The 23,879-nt window shown below is 43.3% G+C and overlaps 1 protein-coding gene across 1 annotated transcript in view; it reads right to left on the bottom strand.

Annotated features, from left to right (window-relative positions):
* Positions 1 to 5,085: 5,085 nt before the first annotated feature.
* The window catches only part of COLQ (collagen-like tail subunit (single strand of homotrimer) of asymmetric acetylcholinesterase), a 39,919-nt gene continuing 21,125 nt past the window's right edge, over positions 5,086 to 23,879 (bottom strand). Inside the window, exons 7-17 of the mRNA XM_010296735.1 lie at positions 22,547 to 22,609; positions 21,475 to 21,501; positions 20,768 to 20,812; positions 19,961 to 19,996; positions 18,948 to 19,028; positions 15,369 to 15,465; positions 12,823 to 12,962; positions 10,142 to 10,261; positions 9,413 to 9,533; positions 7,112 to 7,214; positions 5,086 to 5,155 (exon numbers count right to left, since the gene is read on the bottom strand). Coding sequence (XP_010295037.1) covers positions 5,086 to 5,155; positions 7,112 to 7,214; positions 9,413 to 9,533; positions 10,142 to 10,261; positions 12,823 to 12,962; positions 15,369 to 15,465; positions 18,948 to 19,028; positions 19,961 to 19,996; positions 20,768 to 20,812; positions 21,475 to 21,501; positions 22,547 to 22,609 — 903 coding nt within the window. The remainder of the gene's footprint in view (positions 5,156 to 7,111; positions 7,215 to 9,412; positions 9,534 to 10,141; positions 10,262 to 12,822; positions 12,963 to 15,368; positions 15,466 to 18,947; positions 19,029 to 19,960; positions 19,997 to 20,767; positions 20,813 to 21,474; positions 21,502 to 22,546; positions 22,610 to 23,879) is intronic.

Raw genomic sequence — 23,879 nt, 5'->3', positions numbered from 1 at the left:
CTCCTCTAATATAATTTTGCCTGGCTACCCTTTCAAATGCAGCCTTTCCTCAGCTGGGCTGCTTCAGGGCCTCCCTCCCGAGTGCCCCCGTAATTGCCGATGCGGTGAAGGCACGTGCCCAGGCTTTGCTCTCACCTCTTCAGACCTGGAGTGACAACCAGCCTTCAGCACAGAGGACCCCAGTTTGCAGCACGTTGCCGGGCATGTAATGGAATGCATTAATACAGCGGGGTTTTGTCACCGGCCGTGTTCAGTAAAGTCACAAAATGGCTCATTTGCGTGGACTTTGTTTCTTTTTTCTCTTTGATTGAGGTTTGGCAGCACTCAGACGGTATGCAAGTTGCACGGTCCCTTACCAGATCGGTAAGCATCAGTTACTCTGAACCGGATTCCTCACCCCAATTTTATATTCACTAATTGTCTGCTTCAGTTTGTCATTCTGCCAGCACCTCAGTGTTGCCTATGGCAGAGTTCAATAGCCCATTACTCGCTGCTTGCCATGCAAGAGAATGGTTTCCAGGGAAGGGACACATGCTTTGCAGTATCCATCTCCTCAGGCAAAAGCTATCACAGGAAGAATTTGAAAGTCTATCACAGAGTGCTCTCTGTTGCCTCATCCTTTGTGAATTAAAACGTGATTTTTCCAACAACTCTTGAAAGATCTTGCCACATTCTGTTGCCTGCATGAGACACTTGAGTATCATCAAAGAATCACAGCGTAGTACTGGTTTACTTCTCTTGGGTTTATTTTGGTCTTCTGTTCTCAGTACGTCCCAGTTGTATGTGGCAGCAGGGTACCAGAGCTATTGAATTGTCCCCAAAAGCAGCTAACTGGGCCCTTGTTACTGTAATTACTCATAAACAGCTGGTGCTCAAGGACAGTGCCTGTTCTGGGGGACTCCCAGTTTAAGAACAACCACCAATCCCCTCCCCTCTTGTCCAAATCAGTGGGAAGGAAATGGGAATCGGCACCATGTGGTTTTTAGAGACATTGAGGTTGATTTTTCTAAGAAGCCGTTCTTTAAGACGGTAGGAACCATGGCCAAGGGGCTTTGCTGTGAGGTGTGAGGTTTGTGGGGCTGTGACCTGTGGAAGATGTTAGAAAAAGGACCACGTGAGAGGCTGAAAAAGAAGCTGACGAAACTCAGTGCCTGCAGAGCAGTGAGGGTGTTGCAGGGCTTTGGAGGGGCTACAAAGGGTATGAACTTTGATGCCGTTAAAGGAAACCTTGAGAACAAAGAAAAAAGAGCTGCATGACCAGATTTATGGGCAAGGACAGGGCTGGCAGCTACAATTTTGAATTATCTGAAGAGAGACATGACGTAGGCATTGGGGAAGCCAGAGAGGTGAGTGTCACAGGAGCTGAGCTTCTAGAAAGGACAGGCAGAAAATATACTGCCCGATTCTTTCTCTGGCTGTCAGTACATGCCCATTCCCCCCGGGGGCAGACAGTGCTGCCCTTCTCCAATGAGAAAGATGCTCCAATGATGCTCCAATGTCCAGGAGGACAGACTTGCCGGCTGCCACGGCAAAGCAGGAGCCTCTTCCCAAAGCCTGGGCACTGGCTACCGGGAGTGACAGAACCCTCGGTGCCAACGTTGCCGTTCCCATCGTCCATCAGCACCCGACACCGTTGCTTCTTGGTTTGCAGCCATCAGCTCGGCCCCTGGCAGGAGTTACAGACCAGCCGGGCCGGTACATTATGAGGTAGCAGGAGGACATAATCCCCCGCACCGCAGCCCAAAGCCTCACTGAAAGTAGTCCATGTGACAACGATTACAGCCAGAAATCACAGAATCACAGAATCACAGAATCACTAAGGTTGGAAAGGACCTTCAAGATCATCAAGTCCAACCATTAATCCAGCACCACCATGTCCCCTAAACCATGTCCTGAAGCGCCACATCCACACGTTTTTTGAACACTTCCAGAGATGGCGACTCCACCACCTCCCTGGGCAGCCTGTTCCAATGTGGTTCTGCGCATGGCGTGTTGCAGGGGTCTGTCTGGGGCTGAGGCAGCGGCGGGACCGGGCGCGGGGATGCGCAGGCGCCCAGGACCGGGCGCGGGGATGCACAGACACAGCGGGGGAGAGGCAGCAGGTGTGGTGGGAGAGGAGGCGCTGGTTGTTTTCCCCTCCCCAGCAGCTTAAACTATGCAATTGTATCTAAAAAGTGTGTTGTTAAACCCAAAAATGAAATAAGTGAAACTAAGGACATACCAGAACTACAGTAGCATGGTTTATTGACAAGAGCTGCTAATACAGGCAGTAGGTAACTACATATATTTAATTATATATTAAGTGCAAGCTGGATCTTTAGTATACATTTAATACAGTGCACGGCATAAGCTCATACTGTTATTGTATTTCAGACCTTTGTTTCAGTCTAGAGTTGCATACTAATCGTTAGAAAACTCTCCCACAAGCATTTGCTGCTACAAAAGGCCAAGAACTGAAATACCCCAATTAACTTTTGAACCAGACTTGGCAGAACGTGTTAAGAAACTCAGAGAAGGAGGGAAGATAATTCACCGCACACCAGGCACCATCCAGCTGAAAAATCCCTAATTAATGATAAAGCAGGTAGGTCAGAAATAAGGAGGAAGAGGACTGTTTCTTCCATTTTAAAACCATACATATTTAATGCTTTCCCAGATGTCTTTCTCATGCTTTATCATTTTGGGAGAACAAGACAGTAATGGCAATAAGAAACTTGCTTCATGTCTTATTTTTTTCTTTATATCTTACATTCCTTTCTTTCTGTTATGATGCTGAATTGTTTGTGCTGCATTAACAAAGTCCATTTGCGGATGTTTTCTGACCCGACTGATGCACCCCTTCCTGAACATGCGCAGCACCGTGCAATTTTACCTGCCCGATCACAACTCCTGTTACTCCTGCTCCGGCGTGCCTGGCTTTGCAACTTCAACGTCCTTTGGAGGTAGGCGTTTTTAAAAATGACGCAACTTAAAACTGAAGGTGACAGGCCACTGGGACTATCAAATTTCTCAAAGAGTCCAGCCTTTTGGGGTGTAGAGATGAACTCCTTGGAGAAGGTGAGGAGTGTCAGAGGAAGTCTCTCCAAGCCCAGGATGGTAACACCAGCAGGTGCTGCCAGAGGTTCAGACGGAGGCTTGGTCAGCTGGACGTGCTGCCAGGGACGTGGCTGTCCTCGGGAGCCTCCCACGGGATACACGCTCCCGTGTGGTGTGAAGCTGCCGGAACCCGCCGCTTGCACAAGCACAGGAAATCAAAAGGCAGCTGTGCTAGTGCCCAGATTTCTAGAGCTTATGTTGGTCAAGTTCCTTGGCCCAGTGGTTCCTTGACCTTTTATTAAGACCTCTGTTTAAAAAAAAAGAAACGAGAAGAATTCTGAGCTATTGAACTGGGCTACAAAAGGTGGTGGCTTGACAGCAGTATAAAGAGCCCAGGTAAGTGATAGCCACAAAGAGTACATTAATCTTGTTTATTTTTTCTTTAATTGGTGATTTCCAGTATCACTTTGGACATGCAGAGTTAGTATCTTCTGTACAGGTGGTAAAAGTTGTATGCCTTTCTTGGTTGCTTCAATGCATTATCATTATAACACATCATCCACCTTTATTTAACCCTTACCGAAGCAGCAGTGTAAGGGCAGCTGTTGCGGTGCTGTCGCTGGTACAGGTAACTCACGCATTTCAAACAGTCGTGTACAGCATTTAGCGTGAAGCGGAAATGAGTGCTTTGCAGGAAAATAACACCTTGATTTGAGGCTCTCAATCCTGAATTCTGCACATCCTTTGTTTAATTAACTTCTGTTATAGACTCCTTTTTCACATAACATTTAATATGTTTCCTATGTGAAATATGCTCTTTAATGCCTGCCAGTAAATAAGTATATAATTACTCTGACTCCTATCAGAACTAATATAGTTGAACAAACTTTCTGAAAAACAACAATACATGTACATTAAAAGCATGAATGAGCATCCATAAACACTCTACTCCAAGATCTGATTTATAGCGATACGAAAGTGAGAACTTACTTACACTGGGGGGTACCCCAGAAACGACAGTGGAAGCGGCGAGCAAGGGAGAGGGGGAGAGAGGAGAAGGTATAACCGGTAACTGAATGATAATGGTCAGGTGGGCAAGGAGTTAAAACAAAAAGACCTTCCCAGATAGAAACCAGGGTGAGGGCGATGTGTACGTGGTCGTGCTGCGGTTCCAGGCAGGTAACCGGTGCCGTCCCAGCCCCTTTGGGGTCACGCAGAGCTCAGTCAACTCGGCAGAGATGAAAAATACAGAAATATGTTTCTTCTTTATCTTCCCTCCTTGTCTGATTTGCCCTTGGAAGAGAGCTCCTTGGCTATTTCACAGTTTATTTGTCCAGCTTGGCCTTTGTGGTCTGCAGTTTCAGGCCTCCTGCGACTGCTTGCATTTGCGTGCATCACGCAGCCAAACGTCTTAGCCTGAAGGTGAAGTTAACCAGCTTTTTTGGCTGATTTGCTGATCTTGAAAGCGCTTACTGAAGGGCCTCTGCTCTTTTGACCTAGGAAGGTGTATAGTTAACCTTAACGCCACTGAAGTCACCACTCATGTGGGTACAACACTTGCAAAGTTCACATTGTAATAAAAGAGAAAGTCTCTATAAACGCCGCATCCAAGATACGCTTTGTGTTTACGCTGAGAAGGTTTGAAGGCAAAAACCCTGAAGAGCTTACATGTAGGTTTAACAGTGCTAAGTCGAGGTAATTGTTACACAATGTTCCTGGTTAGTGAAATTCAGTTTCCAGTAGCTTAACGTTGTGTTTGTGATGGAGAGCGAGCTGCCATCCACAGCCACGTGAAAGTCTTACTGGCAAACACCGTTTGTCATTTCTCTATTAAGACAGGATGCAGTGGTCCTATTTTTTCCCAATCATCTGACTTAATTTAAAAAAAAGAAAAACATCTCAAAATGGCCATCAGCAGCATGATGTCTCTCTGTTTGTTTTCACACAGAGGTGGGTGGGGTTTTTTTTTGTCCCGGTCCTTCTTGGATAGATGATAGTATAGCACCTAGCACCCCACTACATGTGGGATGCTACCCACCTCCGCTCCCCTCATGTGAAGTACCGACACTGTGTAGAGTCGATGTAGCAGTAAGAAGTGCATCGCAATTTTCCATAAGACCTAAAATAAAAGAGAATTCCTCAGTTTCAAAGTATGCTATAGTTCACATTGCGTGGTTTCTGGATGTAACTCTCTGTAGGAGTGAAGAACATCAGAAAACGCCAGGTGCAGCAACATACGGGAAACAAAATAAGAGGATAATTTCCATCCGTGCTCTACTGTGCTCCCCCTTCTCAGAAAAATACGAGTTCAGGAGAAACTATGAGTGAAGACTGAATTTCCAGCAACGTCAATTAAAAAAAAATAAAATACTCATCGACAGTGGGACTTGAGCATTGTGCAGGGGTAAGTGCAGGAGGCCTTGGCATTCACCCACAGGAACCGTGTAACGAAATATCTGAGGCTCTGAGTTAAGTGTTTTTTCCAGTTATTTCCAATAGCTCTAGCAGCTGTGACTGTGCCTGTCCTTTAACTTATTTTTCCTGTATTTGACATAATGATAGTGACACATACCCACTTTTGAAATAAAAAAAAGCGAATGGAAGGGTCCTTGAAAAATAAGGAAAAACAGTTATTTTGTCTTTCTACTGACTTAAACTGAGCTGCAGTGACTCCACCTACTGAAGACCTGACCAGAGATGTTAATAAAATAACCATTTTGATGAGTTTTTATTACTAGCATATGTCTAAGTGAATAACCTTCCATCATATAATCCACAAACTGTGGACTACACAGCCATTAAGCAGGTCCTTAAAACTACGTCCTTGGATATCCCACATTCTCAGAAAACCAACATAAAATCTGAAGTGAAGGTGTGTGAAATATGAGAGGGATTTGGGGGCTGGAAAGAGTATATGGGAAAATCAGTTGGAGCAGAGCTCGTGGAGGACAGGGTGCTTTGGGATGAAAAGCCCATGGGGTGCCAAACTCATATACCTATTTTACCCATGAGTCACAGCTTTTTCTTTAGTTTAGCAGATAATCTGATTATACATGGAAAATGAAATTTATAAAAATTTCTTAAGCTTTTGTGGTGCTATTTTTGGCACCAAACTTCAGACGCTTAGAAAGGAGTAGTTTTCACAGTAGAAAACAGCTCCACGCTGTCTGAAGAGGAGATGTCTGTAAAATGTTCCAGGTTGATAGGTTGGCTGGTCTCGATTTTAGCAAGTCTCTTACACCAGGAGTGCTCCAACAATTGCAGTGGAAGGATTAGCACAGCACTTGACTTACAAAGACATCCTGTGGTTTCTTATTCCTGTCAATTAGCACATTATTCTTCCATGAATGATGAGGGCTCTGTGCATAATTTCATTTGCAAATTAAATGTTTCCTGTTAGCCAGTAACAATACCTGACAGTTAAATAGAGGTACTGCTCTTGGAAGCAGAATGCTAATCAGAGGAAGCTGCTTAAACAAAGGCAGAGAAGACAAGTCAACAATAAGCAGATGTTTTAAATGAAGGACATCATTGCTAAGCAGACGCATGGCTTTGCATCTGCTGTTGGCTGAATTTCCCGGTCTTTGGAAAGGCTGATAAATGACTGGTTGATTCAGAAACAAAGATAACCCAAGAGTATAGTTAAAGGTAAGGGCAACAGGAGGTTGGTAGAAGGTTGTGGTTTGGTTGTTTTGGGTTTTTTTTTCCCCTTCAGTGTGATCATCTCCTTTTCACGGTCTTTCCTACTCTTGGTATGTTATGGGTGAACATCAATGCAATGATAATGTCACCAAATGAGGAAATCTTTGCAAGCAATGGGCAAATGTGACTTTCATTCATTATGTACAGTAAGAGGCATGTGCTTATTACTGAGAGATGAGATTGAGCCCTTAAAGTCAATGATATGCAGAAATAATCTGACAGACTCCTTCTCCCTCGCTACCCGCAGTGGTCTCAGTGGAACAAGGTTTAAGTGGGTAATAGTTTTCTGTTTTAAAGCTGGTAAAGAGAGAAAAAAGGAAAAAAAAACCCAAACAAAAATACCTGAACCAAAGTGAGGACATATGATACATACCCAGGGAGATAAGTTTTACATGTCAAATATCCAAAATCCTTCCCATCGCAGTCTTCAACCCCCTCGTGTTTGTAGCCATCTCCACAGTAAGCACGGCGGCATCCTAGTGAAAAATACAGAAAGAAATACTTTCAAGGCACTGCATGTGTAAGAGAGGCAGGTCAGGTAAGTGGACCTAGATTTTCAAGTGTGAAGTATAAAACAAGGCATTTTGGGGAGGGGATCCTCCAAGGACTGTCTTAGGAGGAGCAATACTCTTCACTACAAAGAGTATTTTTTTTAGCTTAATTTCAATGACAAAGGGAAAGAATGGATAACTGCTAAAAATAATTACTACAGAAACACTAATTGTAACAGCATTTATTCTAATAATTATTATTACCATAGATAAATGCTACTAAAACAAATTAAAGGCAGCATAAAATGTAGCTAACAAATTATTTGGGGAGGTCACAATTTAAAAAAAAACACTCTGAGGTCATTAAATGGTTTGAAAATCCTAACCTAGACCTTTACCCGATATTGCACATTATCTATGCGTGTCTACTGTGAGTTCCCACATATGAATGTGGGATCAATATGCAGGTATATTTCCTGTCAATCAAAGGAAAAAAAATATGTAAAGATTGCCAAAAATGTGTCTTTCCCACTGGCTTGAGTGTGAGTGGGCCTTGTGACATTTTTTCATGGTTACTGGCATGTAGGTTGCAGTAATATGTGGGTGTCTTTGCTATTTTAGCAACTGGGCTTGGCTTTTGATATCTTCAACTTTTTGAGTATGACTTTGTAACTTGAAAAAATAAATTTAGCCAAAATCCTTTTGACACCTTCTTGGAGACACTATTAAGCAATGGATTAAATGTCCTCATCCTCCACTCAGGAATAGGGAGTTTATAAGGATTAAAGTGGGTTATTTACAAATAGAAATGGTTAATTAATTGCAGCAAGTATCTGTTTGTTAGAAATTGATACTTCTAAAAACAATGAGCCTGTTTTAGTCCGCTTAACATTTGGTTAAGCTTTTTGTTTTGGTTCAGTCACAAGAGCAGAATGATGACAATGTGCTCATTTCCACGTAACTCAATGATAACTCTTTGGGTCAGATCAGTGCCAGAAGTCTATGTATTGCAAGGCTTTGACCTGAAGCTTTGCCCAGCGTATAGCGCACAGCAACACGGTGTACCTCCAGATGCATCGTGTGCAATTTTGCGCACACTATTTTCCTGCATGCTTGTTCCACATGATTGATTGTAAATTCTAATTAAATTGTTTTCTCGTGCTTGGAGCCTGGAGAGTTCATGCTCTCTCACTGGGTAACCCTGCAGTCAGGCAAGCTTAGAGGGACATTCATTTATATGTCTCCCTATACCTGTTGCAACTGAATTGCCTTTGAAATCCCTTTCCTGTTGTCGATGAGAAGCTAACTGGGATTCCTAAGCTATAAGGGAAAGGGTGGTGATGGATAGGTGGATGGACAAACGCACACAGTGTGGCTGCTTACACTTCATTTCCTTAGAAAGGCAGGCTGAAAAATGGAGGGCTGTATAAACGAAAAAGAAAAATTGCATCTTTCAGTGTTGGCTGATGCTTGTTCTGAAACACGAAGCAGCATCCCTTTGCTAGAACCAACGGAGTACCAAACCTGCTGTGCGTCAGCTGCAGACGGCGTCGAGCGCCGTGCTCTGGGGAAGGGATCAAGTGGCAAAAGCAGCTGAAAGGTCGAAGTGAAGGTTGCCACAGCTGCTTCTACACTTGTAGGCTTTTGCTATCCACAACCAGCAAAACGAAAGGAAGATTGACTAGACAGGAATCAAATGTTGTATAAACCTACTAGTTAAGGTAGTGGGCTGACAGCTTCCCCAGGCAAGCGAATAACAAAATCAGAAGCGGTTTTACTGGATCCAGGATCTGGCTTTACAATTAGAAACAGCCAGCACCAGTGTCTGTCCTAAGGAGTTTTGTGTTGCACTGCAAAAGGATGCTACATCTTTCGGCCAGAAAGTCGACAGCCCCTGAGGAAGGTGTGTATGTAAACCAGCTGCTGGATTTGGCCCCTGAAATGCGACGGTTTTGCTCTGACTTGCAGACAGCTGGCGTGTGGCATCCTCCTGCACAAAGGAGCTCGGTGCTTGCACTATGGCCGTCGTGCCTCCCTGCCCCACTGCCTGCACTCGAATCAAAAGCCACGCAAGCTCCGCCGAGAGAAGCGCTTGTGTGATTTACACAGCGCTGTACCCTGCGGAAACAACTAATGCACCTTCCCTGGTAGGAAGAAGCCGCTCTCGATGCGTTGTAACTTACTTATACAGTCATCAGTCACAACTGCGTTGCCATCGTCGCACTCTTCCCCCGCCTGTACAACCCCATCTCCGCAGGTGCCACCATCCTCGAAGCGGTAATCCACGGGGGAGAAAGGGGTGAGCTGGCCAAAAAACACACAGCGGTCACCGAACCGACCACGAGCAGCCTGGCGAGCAAGCCGGGGTGCAGGGCTGTGGGAGGCAGATCCTGCAACCGGGTTTTCACATCCCGCTACTTGGTGGTTCAGAGGGTTTATACAGAATCTGGTTCAAAGACCAGTGGGCACAAGAAGGATCCTGCTGCTGATTTCAGCAAGACTTGGCTTAGCTCCTTGAAGCGATAAGGAAATACATGGTTTTGGTTTGCACGGTTTATGTTTTCCTGCAACTTTGTACCCTGGCGAGTTTTGCCTTATTTTGTGTTAAATCAAAAGTGCTCTTTAGTGTTGCAAATTCCCCAAACTCAGCCCCAGTTTGTTCAGCAGTGGAGCCTGGTTCACAGGCTCCGTTGCAAAACCTGCAACACTGATGAGATAACGCCTCAGTAATTAAGAATCCTGTGAACAAAAATCACAGAATTAGGTACAGTTGTGGCAGTGCTCAAAAATAAGCTTTTTGCTCCATTTACTTGCTTGATTTTTGTATGACACCTTAAATACAGAAGTATGTGCTGTTTTTAAAAATGAAACATACACTCACGAGTTTTCTGAGACCACAGTCATATTTTCACCTGGACTGGGAGCCATCCAAAGGTATCCTTGAAATACAAAGATCTCTGATCTCTTCTAAAAGCTAAGGCATTTTCGGTGTTTAACCGGTCCAATTCTTCTTGATTATTCACCACAAAAATCTGGGGCACAGAAAAAGAGCGATTGGTAACCTTCTCAAGAAGTATTTTGGATTGTCACGGAATCTAGTGTTGCAAACTGGCATATATATCTGCAAGTACGTAAATAATTGCGCAGAAAAATGGTTTGGTTGTTTTCAGAAACAGAATGGTGTGAGAACTTACACCCACGGACTGCCCGACTATAAGAGGCTCATTTGCAACTGGTAGGAAGAGACACCAGTTTCCAAAGGAGAATGGTCTTTCCTGAGCCCCTAGCTATGGCTCCAATGGCCCCTATTTCAAAATGCACATCCACAGGTAATGATCATGCAAATACTCATGCACAATCAGTGTTGAGGGAAAAAAAAAAATCAGATGCTCAAACGGTTAGGTGCTGGAACAATTGCAAAATCCATATGGGTATAAGAGCTTTTTGTGGCTTTGTCTATATTTTTTTAGGCATGCTCATGGCTACAAAATAAATAATGCATTGCTCAATGCAACCTGCACTTATCTTTTACTACTTTGTACTTTGTTTAGATTTAATTGGCATTGAAATGCATGTTTCCTTACATGCATATACTTTAGTCTAAAACCAGGTCTTCAATTAAACAGAAAAAAATTTGTTCAAAATGGAAACATTAGGATGACCTGCTCTCTTACCAATTTTTTTAATGTCTCAGTCACAGAAATGGGCTCTAAGTGGCATTAGGAAATAATCTCTTCCTTCAGCAGCTTAATCAAATTAATTTTAGAAAGATTAAAACCATTGTTAAATTAAGAAAAAGCAAATGGAATGCTTCTGAGCAAAACGGATTCAGGGCTGAGCCTGATTCCCACCAGCATTAGCAGAATTGGCTCTTTTTTAAAACAAATCGCCCTGAAATATTTACATGGCAGAATATTCCCACAGCCCCCAACAAAGGCCAATTTCATTAAAGAAGCATTGAACAAAAACGCCTTCAGCTTGAATGAACGAAAGCAAAGAAATAGAAAGCCAGCAAAGAACTGATTCTGTAACTGCGTTCAGGAGCTCAAGTCCCAGCCCCAGAGTTCCAATTCCTCCTGAAATCAACAGCGCATCTGTGCTCTCTGGAAATCTCTCTTACAGATACTGGCCTTCGAAATGGCAAAACATTTAAAAACGGGAATGACCCTTAGCCCGTGACCGAAAACCAGTGCTTTGCTCCCTAGCCCGCCCCGCCCGCCCCCGCCCCGGGGCAAGAGGCTTGCCTCTTCCCCGTCCCTCATTTCTGAGAACAGAAACGGCACTTGAGCATCGTCAAATGAGGGTTCACAGAGGTAGCGTAGGGTACTTATATTTTAGGTAGTTACACTCTCATTACTATCTTTTATGATCTAATATGAAACTGTGCCAGATGGAGGAGGGTCACACGACCTACACAGAATATTGCAAGCCTTATACCTTGTCCATTGAGCCATGAAGTACATGATATTTTTCTGCAACAGTGTGCAGCATGATGTGATATGCACCTTTATTTCATGCACTTTCTTCTGTCACCATTAAGTTTTAAAATAACGGGGCGTTTTTTATAATGCAACACAGACAGGGATGAGCGAGCAGCTGACAAGATTTGCAGCACACTCGTGCAAAAAATTGAGTTCAACGACCCAGTTTAATGGACAATGTTGTGAATATGTCCCTTTCACAAACTGTAACAGCTTTCCGACAATGTGACAGATGAGCAAGTTAGCAAAGCTAATTGCTGCTTATTGTCATTCAGAGGTGACTCGACAGCCGCCCAATACCCACCTGCGTGAGCGGAGGGGCTAGGCTGCGCTGGTACGCCGCAGCAGCAAGGCAGCACTTTCATTGCTGATTAAGTGCCACAGTGCACAGAATAATAAGGCAGGGACCAGCAGCAGGGAAAGTACAGAAATAGTCTTTACAAAGCCCACAGAAATCAGAGATGAAAAATTGCTAGGTCACTTTCCAGCAATGACTTGTCCTTTAAAGTACTTTGTCTAATTTGCTCGTAAAAATGCTTTCAAGAAGGCTAGAGATTGAAATTATAGCTATATAAAAGTGTATGTCTACAGACAGGAGCTCAGAAGTCTGACTCCCACGGTTTATGAAGACTCCTTTTTGGTTCAAGGCAGAGGGTCTGTGTTTTGGGAGAAAGTTCTATCTTATATGTGAAATGCTTGACCCCAATATTCAATTCTGAAATCACTGTGTTTGCGGAAGATGATATAAAAAATAAACAAGAAAGAGATGCTTACTTCACTGACCAATCTGAATTTACTGAAATAAAAAGAACAGACTATATGTGTAGCAGGTGGAAGAGAGCACCTTCAGGCTTGTAAAAAGCTTCCTAAACACGTGCTGCATTACTGATGGTTTGAAACAGCTACATTTCAGTGCCTCAATCACACAATCCTCAGACTAGTCGTGAGACCAGACTTTTTTGCATTGACTGGATCTCGGAGGTTGTGGGTACTGGAAATAACACAGTGCCCACATACTTACCTGTTAAATCCAAAATATTAGTGAACATAACAACTCTAATAATACAAGTATTTAAGAATTGCCCACATCCTCTCCCAGAAAATCTGCTTACCGCAGGGACTTTTGGGTAACTGTGTCCAAACAGAGATTCCTCATATGGCGGGTTATTCACATGTTGGGGGGATCTGCAGAGACATCTCCCAGGAGGCCCTGGAAGTCCTCTTTCCCCTTTTGGTCCTATTGCAAATTGCCCTAGGAAGCAAAGTACCAGGTTGCCTTGTTATGAAGTTAACATACAAAACACAAATGCAGCCTTAGGGGAAAAAGTACAGGTCAGGTGGATATATGTGTTTATGTAAATTTTCAGAGATGCACCCACCAAAGCCCCTGGGAACTGAAGGATGTGATTACCAGAACCACCAATTCCAGCACTGCAGGAGAAAGACCAGCCTTTGTACCACAGTCATTTTTTTTCAGATCAGTGTTTAAATTTTTCTACCAACTTTACAAAGAAAAAGAGAGGCCATGTGCTTAGGATTTCTAGATAAATGTCAGCTTTTTTGAAGCTACAGAAATTCAGGTCATGATGAACACACAGATCACTCTACAGCACTTATGCACCAAGTTTAGTAGAGTCAGACTCTGTAGACATCCACAACGCATTGGACTTATGCATTTGTGCAATCACTTGAGCAATGCTGTTTCAGAGGTTTCTGTACAAGAAAATCCAAGCAGAAATACAGGAGTACTGCAAATAATTTTTTTTTTTAAATACTGCTTTTTGACTTTCAAACTTTGGCAAGGATGCACTGCTCTGCAGAATTAGACTATGAGCCAACATGTTCATACTGCAAGCAGTGACATCATTACAGAAAGGTCATTTAGGATCAGAATTTATATTCTAGAGGAAAAAGATTAACAAGCCTGACACATAAACTTTCTGCAGATGGAATAAAGCCTTTAAAAAGTAATCTCAAGGTCCTGGCTGCCTTTCCATTGGCATGGTGAAAATTCTGCCCTCTGAAAACTTCCAGCTATTTTACTCAGGACAAAGACGTTTCATACTGGGAGACATGAGTTATGTGAAGATTTTGAAGCAGCCCCCAGCTTCGCAGATGCACCATTTCCACACCACCAGAAGGAAGAGACCTCCTGCCCACTGATGTAAGCAAAGGAAGAAAAAGGGAAAGCAAAATGGAAGAGGACATTGAACAGATTGGCTGCAGTGCAAGCACTGTTGTATATTTGAGGCAACAGTAGTTTCCAACTGGTTTTGTTTTTCTTGTCAGGTACTTTAGTATATATCTGGGTTGAGAAAACCCTACCTGAGGGTTCACTTTCACTGAACGTCGTGGGTCGTGTATTGTGTTGGTCTACGCTTTGTCTCACAAGCTGCCTAGACTTCATCTCCTTGTATAGCTTTGAAGCTGTACAATTACCAGTTAGAAGATTTTTCTCATGGTTCCTATAACACACACAACTGCAGCAAGCATAGATCTACAGCACTTGACTAAAAAGAGAGAGGGGTTTTTTTCACCACCCTTTTTTTCCCTTGGACTCCTATCCCTTTCCTTCTCTTCCCTTCTTTCCTTACTGCCATTGTGACTTGAGTCTCATCTGGTTTTCTTTTACAGAGCTGCACAGAGTGACTGTGTCCTGACCAATTAGAAGTCACAATCTTTCACTGTAAGCCAGGTTATCTGGAGAAGCAGCAGAACTTTGATGATGGAGATTAACTAGTTCCTCCAAGGCTGATGGATGGCTTTTCATCATCCTCATCTACCGAAGTCCCACAGGTACTACATAGGCCATGTTTTTGGTTTTGTTTGAAATATCAGAAGTCATAACATAAGCTTTCAAGTAAGGTATTGTGCTGGTTTTGGCTGGGATAGAGTTAGTTTTCTTCATAGTAGCTAGTATGGGGCTATGTTTTGGACTTGTGATGAAAACAGTGTTGATATAGAGATGTTTTTGTTATTGCTGAGCAGTGCTTACATAGGGTTAAGGCCTTTTCTGCTTCTCACACCACCCCACCAGCGAGGAGACTGGGAGTGCACAAGAAGTTGGAAGGGGACACAGCTGGGATGGCTGACCCCAACTGACCAAAGGGATATTCCATACCATATGACATCATGCTCAGCATATAAAGCCTGGGGGAAGAAGAAGGAAGCGAGGGACATTCAGAGTTACGGCATTTTGTCTTCCCAAGTAACCGTTATGTGTGATGGAGCCCTGCTTTCCTGGAGATGGCTGAACACCTGCCTGCCCATGGGAAGTGGTGAATGAATTCCTTGCTTTGCTTTGCTTGTGTGTGCGGCTTTTGCTTTACCTATTAACCTGTCTTTATCTGAACCCATGATTTTTCTTGCTTTTACCCTTCCAGTTCTCTCTCCCATCCCACCATGGGAGGAGTGAGCAAGCGGCTGTGTGGTGCTTAGGTGCTGCCTGGGGTTAAACTAGGACAGGTATAGAGTCCCTATAATGGACAACAATGGCATGACCTGCCTTCAGGAGAAATCCTCTCCTTGCTGTCAATGGAAAAGCAAACAAAACCCAGCAGCACTTTTTGTAAAGGGGCCTGTGTAGGTGTACGTGATGAGTCATGAAGGTCTGGGGAGCGGTGACACTGCTTAGGAAATCACCCCATCTCATGCTTACCTGATCCTGAAGGTCCAGGAGGGCCTGGCTGGCCAGAAGGACCAGGTCTTCCAGGGGGACCCATGATACCTGCGGGTCCAATGTCTCCCTTTAGTCCCTAGGAGAGGGGCGACATCCATTTATTTGCTAAACTATTAATAACACACAACTTCTGCCAGCCAGCACTGGCTTCCCTTTCAAGAAAGCCAAGACATTTGCCAATAGGAGCACGCAAGATGAACTTCATAGCCACCACCCCAGGGAGGACGCGCTGTCCTCTTCTACATGGAGACAGAAAAGCATGTCCAGGCAGGACTTCTGCTCCTAAAAGTGAATGGTCTCAGCAGATCTGCTCTGTGTGGAATCAGGAATCACCCTGCTCTGACTCCAATCACTTGGCTGGCCTTTCTTTAAGGATGCCTTTTTACCCCTGGTAGCTCTCTAGGAGGCAGTGCAGCTGAGGAAGGGCGGGCTGGTGGAGCTGAGATAGGTGACCCTGGAAATCCCTAGTTACTGCATTAATACTCAATGGGGAAATAAAGAGAAAATTCAATAAGGTGTCGGGCAAGGGCTTCCACAGCGACATTTTGCAGTTTTAGGGTGCAGTTTTTCGGACGCACGCTAATGACTGTGAGGCCCACACTGTTTTCAGAAGTACTTTAGGTTCCTGGAGCCCTATATCTCTGACTTTCACTGTGGTATAGCTATGTTAACAAATCATTGCAAGGCAAGCAAGGGCTTGGCTTTACAAAGTGCAAGCTAGTGTGTGGCAACACCACGCTGACAAATGGTGATCCTCCAAAACGCTGTAAAATTACCTATGGGAGACGAGCTTACACACAATTACCATACAATAGGTAATATTCTGTAAAATCAGCCCTAGTTTGCCCCATGGGAACTTGTTTGTGCAGCCATGCCCTTAGGCATTTGGAAGTTTCACCCTAGAACTGTTCAGCACCTTCCTATTTTTGCTCCTGAATTTAATATGGTGACACTTATTAAAAATAACTATATTTATCTTCCTGCTCTATACTCACCAAGGCTTGAATTTCTCAGCTTTCTATTTCAGCAGTGTATTACATAGCTTAAAGTTTAAATATCTGATTTGATTTTTATGTAACAGCATATGTTATTTAGCATAACAAAAATAACGTGTGCTATGTAAGCTTTCCTTTAAGGACAAAGGAGATAAGCTCCTTGAAGATGGTGTAATTCCAGGTTAATGTGCATTCACAGGTGCATGATGAGTGGTTGCATGTCTAATTTCAGAGTAATGAAGCATATATAGTAATATATGCTAAAATAATTTGTTGTTACATAATAAGTTGTATCCCACGGATACATCTGAATGTCACTTGCACCATTTCACCACAGGAAGGTTGATTTTGCCATGCGCCATGAAGAACTAATTGAATATTTGCTTTGTTTAATCCTATTAGGTAAGCTCTGTGCCATCAAAATATTCCAGGATTTATGTGAATGTCAGCGATGCTGATCCCTAATTGCTTCTTACATTACGCAACACTGAACTGGCAGACCAGGGTTTTGTAGCCCCCGAGAAGTGCGTGGGAAATCTCTTTCCCCCACACAACAGCAGTCTGGCAGAGGCAAACCAGGGCCAGTCAGACATGTACTGCCTGAAAACGAGCTGTCTGCTGCGTCTCCTGCTTTGGAGGAATGATTGCTTAATGCTTTCTTGTTTAGCACAGATAGATTAAATAACCATGGCAGAGATTTATGTTGCACATCTTTGCCTTGTTTCTTTCCACATGCACCCATTCACATGCATGCATTCAGAAAAAGCTTTTCCCATGGACAATACTTATATTCCTCTCCCTTCTTTCAAAGTAACATCATCTAAAGCTCTAAGTCATTCCTCCCTATCATGCTCCTTAGGGTCAGTTCCCAAGTTACAAAGTTTTGGGTGTTATATCTCAGGCTGTGACTTGTTACTCCCACCTCCTGGCCACCTTTTAGGAGAGCCTGCCCCAGAGGCAGAGAAGAGCTGAAGAAGTCAGTGAGATAATCAAGACGTATCTCAAAATGGAAGTGGAAGTGACACCTTCCTAATTTAGCTGCTTTTATCTAGGGATGTCAGCTGGATCAAGAGACAGGAAATGGCCCCATGTTGATGGAAACTATCCCCTCAGCTGAACAAACAGCCAGACGATAACTACAGCACTTAAAGGCAGCAGCCAGAGCCACCGAGCCTTAAAATGCCACTCTGAAGATTTTCAAAGGCTTAGAAAAGAAGGAAGGAAATAACTAGTTCACCAATTACAGAGGGAAGCCCAGTTTTCCTGCAGAAGATCAATGCTGAAATTGCCTTCAGGGCACCAGAAAGGGGTTTGTGTACTGAGCCTTGGGCCTGGAAATCCTAATTTAAGGCCAGATTATAGTTCTGATTGTTGCCTTAAATTATGACGTGCCTTACATCACCACTTTTTGATTAAGATGCTGTGCAGTGTGACAAAACACCTAAGGTCAAGTAAGGAGTGCAGCGTGTTCAAGTTGATCTGCAGGCGCTACATCTTCCCTTTGCCTCGCGCTACGGAATCATACTCTGTGCACATTACTTTGGCAGGATCTCAGATGAGCAGAGATTGCAAAAGAAAAAAACCTAAACCCAGTGAAGCACATGCATCAGCTTTTAAAAAATGACAAATCAAGGACAAAAAAAAGTTTCTTCTGGATCATCTAGCAGACTTGCATCGCACATACCTTCCTTACTTGGTGACCTATCATTCCCTCCACAACACCCAACTTTAATTTTTCCCCACACTGGCTAGTCTTTCAATATTAGCTGCTGGCATCAGATCAACAGTGAAGCAGGCATGTGCCTCTGTTTGCAAAGCTGGACATAACCAGACTGCAAACAAAATGCTTTCGGCTAAGCCCATTAACCACAGCATCTACAAGCTCCTGTATCTGGGCAGATGCGCATTAACACTGAAGTCAGTCTAGCAAGAACACGTTCCCTTCCTGTCAGTCAGTGGAAAGAAACAGGCTCTGCAGGTGGCAGTTCAGAGCACCAGGCACTGGTCTCCTTTGTACCCCCAATATCCTTGCTTAAAATAAACACACAAGGAAAGGTGCACTCAGAGAGGCCCATTTGGTGACTTTAATAGGTAACTGTACCAATATTGCTACCTTCTCCTTGGAAAATGCTACAGCAGAGGAGTCAGTATCAAATTTACACACAATTCATACAATCATAGAATAGTTTGGGTTGGAAGGGACCTTTAAAGGTCATTTAGTCCCACCCCCTCGCAGTGAGCAGGGACATCTTCAACCAGATCAGGTTGCTCAGAGCCCCGTCCAACCTGACCTGGAATATTTCCAGGGATGGGGCATCTAGCACCTCTCTGGGCAACCTGTGCCAGTGTTTCACCACCCTCACTGTGAAAAATTTCTTCCTTATAACCCTGAAGCTGGGACTAACTCCTGTGCAGCCTGTGCATGCATTGTGAGGTGTTTCAAAGCTTCTATCTGCTCCTGCTGTTACAAAGTGCATGGTACCACTAGAACACAGACCCCGGCTGTATGCCACGACCACACAGATGCCATGAGTCATGGGAAGAGGAAACATGGTGGTCTTACTTGTTTGCCTCGTTTTCCAGGTCTTCCTATAGGTCCTCTGTGTCCTGGTACTCCAGATTGTCCCTTTGGGCCCATCTCTCCCTTGGTGGATGTGGAGGGAAGGAAGCAGGATTTAAGTACAGAAATTCACATTACCTTGGTTATACCTGCCTTACACAAGACAGCAGAAGGACAGTGCTTTCATTCACATGATTCCTCTAGATAATGTTGGCACCATTTCTTTCTCAGAAATCCAAAATTATAATAAAATATTTAAAAACAAGCATAAAGTAAAAAAATATCTCTTACAATTTACCCAAGTTTCCCTGAACAGTCCTTTCCTAAGGAGGAAGCCAAATGGAGAGATCAGAAACATGCTCAGAGATTTGGAGAGGCCAAGGCTAGCAAAACTCTCTGACCCCTTGGCAATATCTTGCTTTGCTGTTGAGATGCACATGCAATAAAGTCACTCAGGGGAAGGGAGGTGAATTCACTCATCTTCCAGCCTCCTTAGAAGCAACCATCATTTCCTTACCCTAATTTCAGAGATAAGATGTGATTATGTCATAAAATTATCCCCCTTTAGGATTTGTATCCATCAGCCAACACCTGCATTTTGCTTGTTTTTCAAGTACAGAATAATGATGACAAAAATTGGTCAGGATTATCACTGCTATTTATAGTAATGCCATTTTGATTCAGAGTATCAAGAAGGAAATATTTATTAGCTTCAAGTGAATAAAACCCAAACAATTAGGGCAGTTATCAATCTATAATCAAGAGTTTGAGTATGTTAAACAGGAGGAAGATTATGACTACAACAGTGTTCTAGAAAAAAGAGAAACACCAACAAACAGCTACATCTCAGAGTTTTCTCCTAAGATAAAATGCCTAAAGAATTAGATCCAGTCCAAGAAGTGTTGGTCACTGAGTCAAGCAAGAGCTTCAATGCCTTATACTTTCCTGGATGTCTCTGAAGCCATTCATTGACCTTATGCCAGCACTTAACTCCCCAGTACCTCATGCCCACTTACTTTTTGCCCCAGCATTCCAGGGAAGCCTATTTCTCCCTGCAAAGTAAACGGAGAAAAATCATCAAAAAATGTGGAGTGATCTTTGACAAAGCAGCACCTTGCTTGGAAGGAAGAAAACCAGGTGCCATGTATTGATATTGGTTGAAAAACCCACACTGTGATTCAGCACTGCAGATGATACAGTAGATGGAGGACTATAAGCAAAATCTTACTGTAAAGCCCCTTGTATGGCAGCACTACTCCTCCGTCCTCCGTCTGATCCTCTGCTGCCTGCTTCCTCTCCCCTGGCAAAAACATCCCGGTTGTGCGTTTGTCTACAGGCAACCCTGCTACCTGGACAACTCCCAAAGCCTGCATTTGGGAATGGCATTTCTCCATTTACATTAAAAGCACTTCACTTCTGCTTTCTTAGCTAAAAGAACCCCCAACCCATGAATCTCTCTTTTTTTTTTTTTTTTTTTTCCCACCCCTCACAGCAATATAATATCACCAGCTAAAAGCATTTCGGCGAGCTGTCGTGGTTCTGGAGTGCACAGGCCGGGAGAGACTGAGGTTACCCCCCGGGAAATGCCCCTCAGCCTGGTCACCCTGCTACGCACCGGGGCTGGGGGCACATGGGCATGTAGGCTGCCCCACCGGCCGCCCATCAGGTAGGACCCCTGCCTTCCCTCCCCACTCTTGCCCTCCCAGGAAGGTGCCTCCAGGCTCCCTTCGCCCATACAGCTCCTGTTTTCTTCTGTCAGAAATACGTTAGTCCTCGTGTGCACATTCAGCTAAAGCTCACAGCCATTTGGAAAAGAGAATTACCTGGTCTCCTTTGACTCCCTTGTCACCCCTGTCACCTCTGGACCCCTGGAGAGACACAACAGGGTGGCAACAGCTTAATTACTACCATTTCACAAGGAAGCAAAGAATATTTCTCCTACATGAGGCATTATTTGGAGTCACGCAGAATACAGTAGTGTCTCCAGAATGAGGTATATGGTAGATACCCTAAAATGTTTCCTTATTACTTTCATTGATAGTATAACAGAATTAAGAGTAAGGCTTGTAGGAAAAGGGGCTCATTCTCCCCAGATAATTACTTTAAATACGTGCTTTCCTGGACGTAATACTTCCAAACTTGATTTTTTTTTCCCAGTTGGCTTCATCCATGTTCAGGTTCCACTCTATGTTCTTATAGTAAAAACTGTCTCTGTGCCAAAGTATATATAGCCTAAATAAACCAGACCAACAATTAAGGGTTATTATACCCTTTCTACAGATACGGATGGGGAAACTGTAGTGAGGTGCACCCTAGTAACTCGTTCACAAAAGGACGGGGTGTAAAACTCACTTCTTTAGCATCCCAGCCCAAGCCACAAGACTGTGCTCCTTCTTGTTGCTTGTTTTCATTTCTCAGAGGGACCTTTAGACTTCACTCCAACAAAATTCAATCTCATTTCTACAGTTACTTTTTTTTACACAACTGTTTCCAATCGTTAAATTATATATTATTCTATTGTCACACTAACCTTTTCTCCTCTAGTTCCAGGAAAACCCTAAAGAGAATGATAGATATTTTAATGCATCTCACTTTCAAGATTACCCAAGAAGCAAACTTGCAGACTTTAAAGTGAAGAAAAAGAACGAAGCACAAATAATTAATTGCATCAATTTGTAAATGCAAATCAATATTTATAGCTTTTAAAATTGCACTGAAACAGAACTATGAAATCTGAATTAAAGGCAAGACAACTCAGCCCAAAAGCCAATGTCAAAAAGCTAGGTAAAGCCAGCAGGTATGATATTGCTTTTAAAATTTAAACAAGGGAAATAAAACGTAAACAAGTGAATGAAGCCTTAGATGACACAATTAATAATCTAAAATAATTTTAGCAATAATCTTCCTCTTTTGTTGTTTTTTTTGTTTGTTTGTTTTGTTTTGTTTTCCCCGGTGGAACATCCTTAATTTATACTTAAGCAATCTTCTAATGTGAAGATTACTATAAAACTGAGCTTCTCTTTAAGAAACATATAATAAACAACGGTGTTCAATTCCTCTTTCCAGTCCTTTACTTGCTTAAACTAATTAGATATTTTTTTAAAGTACCTTAAAATGTTGTGGCCTAAATTTGTAAAGGCAGAGGCTATGCTATAGACAATGATGTGCAGATACTAGAACATCCAGACCAAATTGTGCTTACTATTCAATTGTCAATATGTATGCATAATTTTAGTAGAGGACCAAAATGATCTCCACAGTCTTATGAGATGGATGGAAAACATTGCAGACACAAGTTAATGCTGCAGATGATACACTTAAAAACTCCAGTTTTCTAGTGGGATACAATTATATGTAAATCTTGCTTTTAAAATAAATTTTTGTATCACAGTGATTTACACCAAAGCATTTTTTCTGAAAAGCCAATAACACAGCCAAGCCCAACCAGACAACATAACCTCGCTTGAAGGAGAACATATCTTTTTAGCTGTATTAGAAAAGATATCTCTTGATAAATGCTTTCCAGCAAATTCATGAGGGAAGCAGCTGTCAGCAGAGCGTTAGAAACCAATGCCTGAAAATGCAGCGTTTGGTTAACAAACCTTGGAGCCCATTGGTCCTCTTGTACCTGGCAATCCCATCACACCCAACTCTCCCTTTTCACCCTAAGGGGGTTAATAAAGAGAGTTATTGAGAGTGGCTCTCTGATGAGGTCATATTTGAATGTACTTGAGACAAGCCTGACCTTGGTGTAGCACTGTGGTCAGAGGTCTATATTGCAGTTGCATTCTGCCTGAGTCCTCGTGCTACCTTATTCTTCTGTTTGCATTTTCTTGTGTGTGTAACTTGAGCTTCAGTTTTGCCAGATGCTATTAAAGGGCGTGCGAGCCAATTAGCAGCAGCAGCGCATCCTTTTGCTGCCCGAAGGTGCATTGTCTCTACCCAGCATCACTTCCACTGAGTTGCAGAAAAGAAAGGTGTTTTGCTGTGAGCCTTTGTGGCTTGGGGAGGCATAGTGACTACTATCATAGGCCTGAGACATCACGTGCTTTACGGTGGTTTGGAGCCAGTAAATCATGAAAAGGCTTTACAGCTTCCCTGGCTGCTGTCAGCTAATTATATCTAGGGTGAAATACGGAGTAGTCCCCACAGAGGTGCAGCAGCCCTACCAGCAGAATACAGATGACTCTCATTCTCCTTTGGCTTTCACTGCTCTAGTAGTGGAAAGGATTTTCACACTGGCTGCTTCCCCGGCAGAAGTTCAGAAAAGACTTGAAGAAACAGAGTAGGAGAAATAAGGATTGGACCAAGGCTGTGTCAAAGAAAGGGAAGATAAATAAAGAGACCCAGCTGAAGAAATAGAAGGCACAGAGATGAGAATAAGAAAAAAACCCCAAACAGCAGCTTACTGGCAATTTACAGCCAAGAAGAGGATGCAGCAAATGACTATAGTGAAGATGAGTATCAGGAGTTGGGGAAGACCAGAGATCAGAAAAAGAGAAAGGAAAGAGAGGCACGACGGATGGAAACGAGCACAGAGATCTTGCTGGCCTGCATTCGGGTGGAGCCTTAACTGACAGGCAGGAAACAGAAATTTATAAAGACCAGAAGAAATGGAAGTGTGAACCCATCTAAAGAACAGAGGAGGCAGGTATCAGGGGAGCCAATAAAAGCAGAAGCCTCGGGATCAAACAGCAAGTAGGACTTTGCAGTCAAAGTATAGGAAAAAGTATTACTACTAAATGTGAGGGATGCTGCTAGGAGTGTGATGCAAATGCGTAACCATAGACAGAGAGGAGATAAAATAAAAATTAGGAAGACTTCATAAATAAAACTAGAGCTCATATACGGAAAAGGCCAAGCGAATGAATGCTCTGACTTCTGTGCTCTCAGTAATCAGACTGTGAGGGACTGCAGTAGTTGGACCTTCCTTCT

Source organism: Phaethon lepturus, unplaced genomic scaffold (genome assembly GCF_000687285.1).
Source record: "Phaethon lepturus isolate BGI_N335 unplaced genomic scaffold, ASM68728v1 scaffold9241, whole genome shotgun sequence".
Lineage (NCBI taxonomy): Eukaryota > Metazoa > Chordata > Aves > Phaethontiformes > Phaethontidae > Phaethon > Phaethon lepturus.
Note: the sequence above shows the minus strand (reverse complement) of the source record. Positions and strands in the feature narration are given on the sequence as shown.